General features: G+C 38.6%; 1 protein-coding gene across 1 annotated transcript in view; it reads left to right on the top strand.

Moving 5' to 3' along the window:
- WDR26 (WD repeat domain 26) overlaps positions 1–10,903 on the top strand; it is a 44,086-nt gene extending 33,183 nt beyond the window's left edge. The window contains exons 15-16 of the mRNA XM_019548581.1: positions 4,039–4,224; positions 5,785–10,903. Coding sequence (XP_019404126.1) covers positions 4,039–4,224; positions 5,785–5,810 — 212 coding nt within the window. The 3' untranslated portion in view covers positions 5,811–10,903. The remainder of the gene's footprint in view (positions 1–4,038; positions 4,225–5,784) is intronic.
- Positions 10,904–11,426: the final 523 nt, after the last annotated feature.

Raw genomic sequence — 11,426 nt, 5'->3', positions numbered from 1 at the left:
GGGACAGACACTTTGCATTGTGTTCAGAACCAAAGTAGTTCTGAAGTGAATAACTTAAATGTGATTGGTATTTTATCAGATAGGTGTGGTTAGATTGTTTTGGTTCTAGGAGAGCATTCATCTCAACTTGGATAGGACTATTTAGACTAGGAAGAAAGTTTCAAAGTCTTCAGTCAATGACATAGCAACTATAGTGGATTTGTTATGGCTTGTAAATAGTCTGTGGCAAGAATAGAATGTAGTTAATGGAACTTGCTCTGAACTGGTTCAGTCTTGTGAGCAGTTAAGTGCTTTCAACTCCCATTGACCTCAGTGGGAATTGAGGATGCTGAACCCTGTTTTAGGCACAATATTTGTAGGCAGTGACTGAGACAACTAAGTACTTGCTATTTATACTCAGTAGTTCACTATAGCCTTTTTGGAAGGTAGAAATCTTGGCCAGCATGTTAGGGTAATTTTCCTTTTCTTCTTGGAAAGTATCAAGAAAGCTCTTGAAATTTTAAACCAAACCACCCTACCCCATATCAGTTGAAGGATAGATGACAGTGTCATCCTCATTTGTTTATTGGGTTTTTTATTTCTTTAAGTCAGAATCCTGGTTTGGGGGTAGTACCTTGTGTACCAGAAAGTTCAGAGTCTGTGTTGAGATCTCATGATATTTTGTGCATGTGTGGGTGTCCACCAATCCCTTTTTTGTGAAAGTTCACTTTTTTGACAGACTATGTCTAACATGAATGTGGTAATGAATTTATCCAAGTTGTCATCTTAAGAACAGCTTTTTTATTTTTCATTTTCAGTGTCTAAAAACTACCCAGCTGTAGTTGAAGCTGATGGCACCTAATTTAGATTCGGACTGCCTGAGGCTGTTGCCTCTTTGCACTGAATTGTTGCAAATATGGCTGCTGTGAAAGTCTAAGTACAAAAAAGTAACAGATTAATAAGTCATAACCTCTTAAATTTAAGGTATGTTGTCAGCTAGGTAGGCTTTTTTCTACTATCTGCACAAATAAGAAGAAAATGAGGCCTCTTTAAAGTAAAATTGATTTCTGCATCAGTCTGGCTCATTTGTGGAGTTTTCCATTTAAATTAAAACAAAACAAAAAAAGACATCCTTTTCCATACCAAGATGCTGGCTTGTCTTTACACTTTGAGTGTACCACCTTGAGCAAATGGCTCATGGATTTTCTTAAACGCAGAAAAGCATAAACGACACGTGCCTTCTGAGGCTGGGTGGGGGGCATGGTGACTACCCACAGGCAACAGCAGTGCCAGTGGCAGGGGCATGGTGATGGTAAGTGGGGACCGCCACGGTGACGTTGGCAGTGAGGGCGGGCCGAACGGGGACCACCCACAGGTGGCCACAGAAGTGTTGGTAGCAAGGGGGTTTGGGAGTGGCAAGCAGTAAGCAGGGACTGCCCGCACCTGGCAGCAACTTTGGCTGTGGCCAGCCTCTGGGGGACACATGCCCCCCTCCCCCCCACACACACATGCATCACCTATGCAGAAAAGAGATATCTAGTAGGCCTGTGCGAAGCAGCAGGTATTTGCTTTGGATTTGAATTTGGCTGATTCGGAAGGACTGTGATTCAATTCAGTGATTTGAATCACTGTCCTGATTCGATTTGGCTGATTCAGAGGTTTGGTGCAGATTCGGAGATTTGGCCATAGACTATAATGGGGCATCACTAAAATACCTATAACTTTGTCATTTTTTTGCAGATTCGGATGAAAACAGCAGGGATGGTAGCCTCTTCTGAGGGCATGAAGCCTGCCAAGTTTCAAGGAGATAGGTGCAGGGGTCAGAGATGACCTGAGCAGGGGACAGGGCCTGGGGCAAATCAGCCTGTGCAGGGCTCTGCCCCCAAGCACCCCAGAGACTAAGAAGCCAGCAGCAGATTTGGGGAGGGGGTGTTGCAGTGTGGCTGGATGTGAAGCCAGTGGTGGTGCTGAGTCACTGCAGTTGCTCTGCCTGGCTCTGCAGAGCTGCCCAAAGTACAGGACCTGGGGCAGTTGCCCTGATTCGCACACCACCGCCCCCTTCCCCCAACAGCCCTGGCAGGGGTTTCTGTGAAAGCGCACATCAAACTGTTGAAAGTAAAACTCGTATCACTTGTGTGTGTGGGGAAAGATCAGTCACTGGCCAGCTACAAATGTCAATATCAGAGCAGTCTTTCCCTTACCACTCTCAGCCTTTTCCATATATGGAAGATCACCCCATCCCCCTCAGTCTTCTCAGTTTCTGTTTGCTGAAAGCCTTCTGAAACTCTCAGAGCCAATTTTTGGAGGCTCCTGATTCGATTCACACCTTTTTAATGGGTCTCCCAATTCAATTCGGATTTGGAGGTTCGGCTGCTGAATCTCCTCCGAATCAAATTGGCTACCAAAGCTTCGCACAGCCCTAATATTTAGGCCCGTAGCAGTAGCAGACATTAAATTTGTCACGCATTACATGTAACTATTGCATCACAGTCGCATACCAGCTGGTCATATGTTAAAACTATGGTGGATGTTTCCACCACATGTTAAAACAAAGTTGTAGGCTTAGTGAGCAGTTTTGTGGATGATGGGCTACTTTTTATCCAATGATAAACTGTTGTGGCATGTGGTATGTTACTGTCACGCACATAATGCTTGACAAATGTGATATCTGTCAAGAGGCCTTAGTCTCCTGAAATGAGGAGTGTGAAATGTAAATGCAAGCTGGCGTATTTGTTTTAAATTCTCTAATGCAGTGATGGCTTATTAAAATGAGCTGATTTAAGCAAAAAGCAATTGATTTATCAAATAATTATCTGATCTTGTTCTAGCAGGTAGGTCCAGAGACTGTGGCTGTTTGTTTTTAAGGGGTTGGGAGGAAGAGGAAGTAGGCTGCTCAAATGTTCATGCTAAGCTTTCAGAACAGCATTAGATGTGAGAGCTGAAATGTTGTCATAGTTTCTTCTTTTGAAGATTTTGATTTGGAAATACTAGTAGTAGTGCATGTGTTCCTGAGCAGATGTTTCATGTAGTTCTGTCTATATCTGTTTGGGATGGGGCCTGGTATAGCACTAAGTAACAACTTCCATCCACATGTTTGTCAGACTATCAGTCTACACTTGTCTGAATATCTTTTAACCAGTTGCTCTATAATGAACTTCATTTTATTTAGACTAGTGTGGTTTTGAGACTCCATTGAATCACTTCACCAATTACTGTTCCTCGAATTATACTGCTGGGAAGGAGAAAGGGGGGCATGTCTGCCCTTCAGATGTGGTGGTGGCTCCTGAAATGTTCACAATTTATTCAATATATGGGTCTTGAAGCATTGGTATCAAGGTTGGTCAGTAATTGTTCACAACTTACCCCTGTGCGTAGGGGGGGTTGCTGAGCCAAAGCTAGTTGTCTGTTGTGAAACTATTTAGAAAGAAATAGATTAAGAAGGCTAGAACTTTGAAGGTCTTTTAATATTAAGGTGCATCTTCTAGCGATTAGGGATGTGACTTTTGTCTGCTGCCTCTTTAGGAACATTTGTTTCAAAATATTTGTTAAAATAAATTTAAGGTGTATATTTCAAATACAGTGGTATAATAAAAATGTAAAGTTTAAGATGTAGTTCAACGGTTGTTCTAGGCTTAGTTTGCAAGTGGATACATATTCTTTTATTTAGGAGGAGCATGATTTGTCTTATCTATACTTTGACAGTTGTGTGATTGCAGTTGAATTCTTCGTTCGTTAGTGATCTTACTAGACTTGCAAGACTTGTTTATTAATGAGACTTGCCTATGTTTTCTTGATCAGTTTACCTTTAAATTTAAAAGGAAAATCTTGTTGCTGTAGGTTCATCAGGGCCTTAGTTTTAGAATTTGTAACATTGAAAGTGTATGTGTGCATGGATGCAGGGTGGGGGAGGTTATACAGTGTTGATATCTAAGAACTAAATGTGTATGTGGAAGAATTTAAATGTCATGTTCTCTGAATTTTTCTTTTTTCTTTTTTTTTTTTAAAGACCATTAATTCAGTATTTCCCATTCTGCTTCTTAAAACAAATGTTTTGTTTAGATCACAAAGTCTATATTTGGCACAAACGTAGTGAGCTGCCAATTGCGGAGCTGACAGGGCACACACGTACTGTTAACTGTGTCAGCTGGAACCCGCAGATTCCATCCATGATGGCCAGCGCCTCCGATGATGGCACTGTTAGAATATGGGGACCAGCACCTTTTGTAGACAACCAGGATATTGAAGGTAAAACTGCTTGTGTACAGATTGTACTAGGGGCTTCTGCAAGTGAAATGGACTCCCAGCCACTTGCTTTGGATCTATAATTTAACATGCAACACTAAATAGCTCCTGGGTGTTGGACAGAACCATTGCCTCTTCTGGGGGGGGGGAGGGGGAACCCTCTGTCATCTTCAGAATCATCAGTATGCTTATTCCACAGACTTCCCTAGTGAAGCCATTGGAGCCTTCCAGTTCTCATTTTAAACCTCCAGTATGGAGCTGGAGTGAACTGCAAGGATGTGTCCTCTGGAAAACCCAAATCAGTGACCTAGTATAGCCAAGGTTATGGCACTGCAAGCCCCCTCTCTTGCCACCACTTAACCATGTCCAAAATAACTGCCCTGTTGTAGTGAGAGGGTCCACAGCCATCCAGTCTGTGGCTCATCTGTTTGAAACTACTGGTGAGGTAGGTGTTAGACTTCCATCCACTAATATGGCCTAAATTAAATCAATCCTAGACTTAAAGGCAGGGCGGGTAGCACCTTTACAAACTGATTCTGAGGCATGAACTCTTGTAGGGGACAGCCTACTTCCATTCAGTGTCTGGCTAGGCCATTGCCTATGAAAGGTCATGCCTTTGAATCAGTTAGTGTCTAAAGTGTTACCCGGCCTGACCTTCTGTCCAACTTGAGACTAATCAGCTAACTATGTCTCTGGACTGAAAACAGAGTATATACTACCCCACCCTTCAGTCCCAGCCCACTCCAAATATTTTCCAACTTCCTGTCCTTCAGTGGTTCCATTCCTTTTCTTTCCTACTTTCCTGACCCTATTTCTGTTAGATTTCAGGCTCCTTTCCAGCCCCCATCCCAAAGAAAACATTTGTATAACATAACAGGAAAGGGATGGAACTTTCAGTGCTGTGGATTTCTTTTATGTAACTGCGTGAAACTTGGGAACAGTTAGATTAGCTTTCCTATGCTTCAGGAACCTTTTAAAATATGGCAAACAGTGAAAACATGTTAATTACAAAAGGTTGATGTTCCCCAAATCCAAGTGAAGCAGTATTGGTAATGTGATATAATTAAAGCAGGTCAAAGAGACATACATACAGCCTTATTTCTTTGAAGAGCTAAATAGTGAGATCCCAATTTAAACAAAAATTGTTGCCATGCTGGATGAGACTCCAGTTCATTACTTTGTTGTTCATTGCATCGCTGTTTCATTAAGTAGCATATGTTCAGTAACAATTTCCTTCCAATACCCTATATTAATATCCTGAGAGGAGAACAAGCTATGCTTAAAGCAACAAAATGAAACACCTTTTGGCAATTATTTCTATCATGCATACTTCTTGATGAAGTGAGAAGCTGTAAAATTTAAATACACTAATGGAACTGGAGAGAGTAGTTCTATGTAAGAGAGTGCCAGTTCTCTCTTCATTGCATGGTAGTAAAACCTTATTTCTATATATTTATCTAAGTATATGCAAATTTGTATTTGTAATAGAGGTATTTAAATAGATGTAAAAATACTTCAAAGTGTAATATTTTTCCCCCTTTGTTTCATCTTGTCTTTGCTCAGAGGAATGCAGTAGCATGGATAGTTGATGGAGAATTTGGAGCAGACGACTTCTGTTTAACTTAATTAGTCGTATTTTAAATGGCTTGGGATTTGGTGCAAACAAACATGATTGATAGCTGGACAGACATGCTCGTCATGAAAAAAAGAACCATTTCTGAAGCCCGATCGGGGCCAAACATTTACCACCTTGCTTCATAGTAACCAGTTGAGATGAAGCACGTCGTTTAGAGCGTTGTTGGACACCGTGTTGAATTACCCCCCCATCGGTTGTGAAGAACTGTGCTACATTCAGGCTAACCATTGAACTCAGTATATATATTTTTTTCCCTCCTGCCTTTTGTCTGGCAGGCTACTGTTCTTGTTGCTCTTCTGTGTAATGAAGTTTAAATGCTTGTTTGGAAAACTTTATTTAACAGTTTAGAAGGCTTGATAGAAAGAGTGCTTTAGTCTGAAGAGTACACATTGGATAGGAAAGTATTTCCTTCTCTTGTTTCTCTAAATCTCTCTCCGCCTTATTTAGCTTGAGATCTTTGCAGCTTGGTTCATGGATTCTAGCCTTGCCCGTTGCGCAGTATATATAAATCCAGGTGATAAACAAGTGAACTATGTCAAAAGCACTCAATATCACATTTGACAAAAAGTTTTGTACTTTTCACATGGCTCGTTGCCCTGTAAAGGGGTAAACAGCACAATTTTTTAAAAATAAATTATTTATAGGATTAAAATGACTTCATTTGTATACATTTGGAATTTAAACCAGCCTAAAAAGTGTCATGCAATGCAGTATAATTAATGTTCTTCTAGAGTGTTGTGCAAGACCTGGCCAAAAGCAGTGGCTGTAAGGAATTTTACACAGGCTACAAAAAGTATTGTTTTAAAAGAGAAACCTCATTGCCCATCCTAATGAAGAAATTGAATTATTTAGAAGCAAGAAACATCAGGTTGCAGTATGAAACTACTAGGTTAATAAACAGGACAAAGTTTGGATTACATAAAAACAGACTTCTTGCATATATTTAATTTGTGTAGCAATATTAGGAAAGAGCTGGAACAAATAATTACTTTGTAATTTTAAAAACTTAATAAGAGTACCTAACCTTTCAAATTTCAGTACATTTTTAAAACTTCCCTTTTCAGGTTAAGGGAAGAATTACACACCTGCAATATTTTCTTTAGCCTTTGATTAACAAATGCATAGATTTTTGAGAATATACTTTTAAGTTTACAGGTTTAAATGTCTCTTTTGGATCTTGTTCTGAACTGGTGCTGTGGAATAACCTGACATTTTAGGAATGGTTAATTTAATTTCCTGTGTAAAAACACTTAGTTTGAGTACTTTATGCTTCTTAAAATAAACAGATGGCCTGGTATCTCTATTGTGCTTCTGCACTACTCTGCATTTGGTTCATGGTATGGTTTTGAACTCCCTTTTTTCTAATTCAAAGGTAAGGGTAGTATCGGGACTGCTTGGAAATAAGAAATTGCATGCCCTCTTCCTTGCTATCATGAAAGGTGTGAAGAAAGGAGTGGATGAGGCTGTTTCCTACTGAAGCTAAGTGAATCTACACTAGTGTGTCATTGGCTGGGTGGAGGGATAACTTTGCTAGGGTCCATGGGAAGATGGAAAGATTCATGGCTGGATAACCAGAATGAGAGAAATGGCACAGTAATGGGTCCCTTTGTAAAGGGAAAGAAAACCAAATGGATTCTTCTAAGGTTTACAAAGCAGGATGGATTTGAACAGACTATGGCTGTTTAACAGGTTCTTCTCATGCTTGTGTTTAATCTTAAATCCCATTTTCTGTGTACTTGCTGAGATGAACCTTTTAATCTAACCAGTTTTATTCCTCTCTGGTGTGGTACTGCCAAACTGAAATGAGGGCTGCATAGCATACACATATCCTCAATCTAGTTTTGTTTTTCCTTCAGCGTTCCACAATCTGCTTTAAAATTGCACTGTGAGAATTTAATAATCCTGGAACATGAGGATGCATAGACTTTTTTTTTTTTTTAAACAATGAAAGATTAGGCTTTTCTCCCCCTGCCCACCCACTCATTCTTTAGACCAGCATTCTGTGATTCGTGCTACAGTTGCAGCATGACTTCTCCTGTGGCAAGGGCGGGGGGAGGAAAAAACCCCCTAAACTATTATAACCTCTTTGAGACTCGGAATTTATTTGAAACCAAATTTGTATACAGCACTTACATATTTGAACTATAGTATAATTGTTTAGCAGCAGCAATATTATTATTCATTACTTTCAAAGCTTCATATGTATTATGTTAAATACATATGTTAAGGTGGGATTTTCTAACTTTTAGAGCATGACATTATCCTAAGTTGTTGGGGGGTTTTGACAACTTTCAATTCTTTTATAATGTTCAGTTACCAGAGTTACTACTATGGTGCATTTAATTGATGAGGTGCTCAGTCTGGCACTGCTTGCTTGCCCCATGTTGCCCTTGACTTTGTATGAGTTTTGAGCACAAAAAAAATGCAGGCCAAAGCTCCTACTGTATTCCCAGAAGTTTTTATATATATATAAAAAAATTCCTTCCACAGGATTTGTGTAGAATACTGCCTGTAAAAACTGATAGCAGGAATTCCACAGCTGGTAAAAGCTACAAGGGCACATCTAGCCAATACCTGCCTTTTTTTATAGGGGTGCATATCTAGGAATATTAATTTAAATTTATCTTGGAAAAACATTCTCCCCTCCATCTCCAAAACCAAGAATTAAGAGCTTCTAAAAGTCAGTGTATACTCTTAAAATATATGGAAAACAATTTAGAGAGGGACTAAGGAGAAGTACACGTTTTTATTTTTCATTTTAATTTAGTTATGTGACTATGCAATATAAATGAAAGGCTTATGTATCAGATGGAGTGGTTTATGTCCAGAATTTTTCTTAAGGTTCCTGTCGACATTTTGTGTTGCCTCTATGACTTCTGCAGAAATTGATAGAAAGGAGAGACTGCATGACAAAAATTGATGGTACATAATTTGATATCAAAATTAGCTGTAAACCTACAGACAGTAAATGATGCAACTATAGCTGCTGCTTTAGGATTAGTCTACAAGAGATCAGCCTAAACTCTTTCTAACATGCCATCACACATTCATTACATGGTTTGAAAAGTACTAATACTTTTTGCACATAGACCAAAAAAAAAAAAATGAGATTTTGGCAATGGAAAAAGCAAATGCTATTTGCTCATCTGCAATGTGTTAACTTCCATGTGCTTAAAAATGTTCCCAAGCTGGGATTTAAGGGTTAGAGCAAGTTCAAGACACTTGCTTTCAATGATCAGTTATTTCTAGTTACTGATTCTACAATCCTGGGAGAACCTACTATAAATTTGTATTTTACTTTTATTTTTGCCTTCAATACTGTTTTGTAGCTGTCTTACAATTCATAATAGCTACAGATTATTAGCAGGGCAAACCTTTCATGAATTATGCTCCTGAGCTGTTCAGGTAAGTAACTCCTAAGAGAGATGATGGAGCACAAAAGGGGAAATAAGCTGTTACGAATCTCTCCTTCTGGGAAAACATAGCTTTGTTCATTTTCCCTAATATAAATTTTTCAGATCTAAAACAAAGTGAATGTAGTAACTTTACAAGTAGACAAAGATGCAAGCTAGAGAGCTGTTAAACTCTTGGCAGTAACTTCTCAGCCTGGTTTCAAGCCAGTAATTTTAAGCGGAGTGTTTTATGTCTATTGATGTGATGAGATGCCATTAAACAACACTCCCACCTTTTAAAAGAAAAAAAAAATCTTTAGGATGCTTCATGGAAACCAGAACTGCCCTGTTGAGTGAATATATTTTATATGCACAAGGTGGTGGGGGAGGGGGTAACAACACAAGTCTAGTTCACAATAGAGTTTCTGTTGACTGGTAGCTCGTGGGGTGGGGGGAAGAGAGAAGACAGACTTTTAGTAGACCTGTGTTCATATCTATATCCCAGAACATGCAAGTTGCCTCAACGTGACTTAGTTTGGAACAACTATTTAAAAAGGAACATCAGTCCTATATTATGGCTTAAAAACCCACATTGGCTCAGGACCATTATTGGCTGTCATTTTATTCAAAAATGCTAATTTGTAAGACCATTAGAAAAAATTCATTAACACTTTGACACTTTTTTTTGAACAGGGTGGACTTAATTGAATTGTGTAGTGTTTTTGAACTGCTACAGTAGCTGCCTCTAGTTGCTGAAACACAAATATAAACACATTTCCTGTCTTTGAATTCAGATGACCTGGATTCAGTAAAACTGTGTGAATGTTTCCTATGTAGTATGAATGGGTGTATGTGTGTCCCATAAACAGACAGAGAACCAAGTGTTCTAGGTACTTTTCATGTTTACTGCATACTTTAAGTCACATTGTGTGTATGTGAAGTGTTCTCTGACTTCAAGACTTTGGTTAATACCAGTATATTTTTATAAATTTTAAATTCAATGTGCCCCATGTTTACTTGAGCATTTTTCATTCTTAGGGTAAACGTGCTAGATCTGAATCTTAACATTTTTAGGCACAGATGGAAAAAGTTATTGGCTCTTCGAAAATGTATGGAACAAAAATGGATCCTCAAAGCATGTGTTTACTTACAAACCAAGCTGTAGAGATCAAGACAAGAACTTTATTGTTGATCTCAAAATTTCTAAATTGTCAAAATTTCTATGGAGTTGTGGTGGAACTAGTTAACACTTAGAGCTTTTGGTATGTAATGACTTTGCTATGGACTGATATTAAATGTTTCAAAGGATTGCGTTCTTAAACTTTCTGGATTTTTTTGTTACTCTCCTCTTGGATTATATTAAGTAGTTCAAATTTCTTTGCTATATTACATTAAAAACATAAGAATGTTGGGTCTCGTATTTATTTTCACTCATTTTACTAATTATTTACAGAACACCTTTTAACTTTTTTTTATTTTATAAATGTGTAGTATGTTAAACATCTTCAAAAATTGTTCGATTGGAACATTAACTTCTGATTTTGTTTTTATTAGGGTTTTTTAAAAAAAATACACTTTTTCCATGTCGGTGCACAGCACTTAACTGTTTGTATTCCCTTTCTTTTCAATTCAATAAACAGAATGAATAACTGGACTGAACAGTTCTTAAGTCTTCTCAACTTCAGTCGCATAGCTGTCATTTGGATGACCCACTTCACCTCCGGCCTTGACAATGCATTATTTTAATTATTTTTATATATAGGAAAATTTTATTTGCATCTTAAATGAAACTGAAAGTGTCTGTATTTGCCCATATGTAGACCCCCATTTTGCTTGCTCAGACTTAACCTGGCTTGTACTTATATAATACTTTGCAATTTTGGAGTGCTTTACTTTCAAGGGTCTTTCTGGGGCCTATTCGTGTTACGAGAGCATCTGTTCCTTGAATGTTTGTAGTATGTTTTGTTCCTTGGTATCTGTAAATATTACTCCTGTTTGCAAATATAGCAGCGCGTGCTGAGTGTAAGAGCTTGGTTCTAAGAGTCAGATCACAAAGGCATCTGTCCCTTTATGTGAAATGAGAAGCTGGTGACTCAAGCTGCTGTTTAAGCAGTGGGGGCAGGGATCCCTTAACTAACATACCTATTCCCATCAACAGTTACCACCACTATCTCCCA

The sequence above is a fragment of the Crocodylus porosus genome, unplaced genomic scaffold, assembly GCF_001723895.1.
Source record: "Crocodylus porosus isolate Cpor-Errol unplaced genomic scaffold, CroPor_comp1, whole genome shotgun sequence".
Lineage (NCBI taxonomy): Eukaryota > Metazoa > Chordata > Crocodylia > Crocodylidae > Crocodylus > Crocodylus porosus.
The sequence above is the reverse complement of the archived record's forward strand: the minus strand, read 5'-3'. Positions and strand labels throughout refer to the sequence as shown.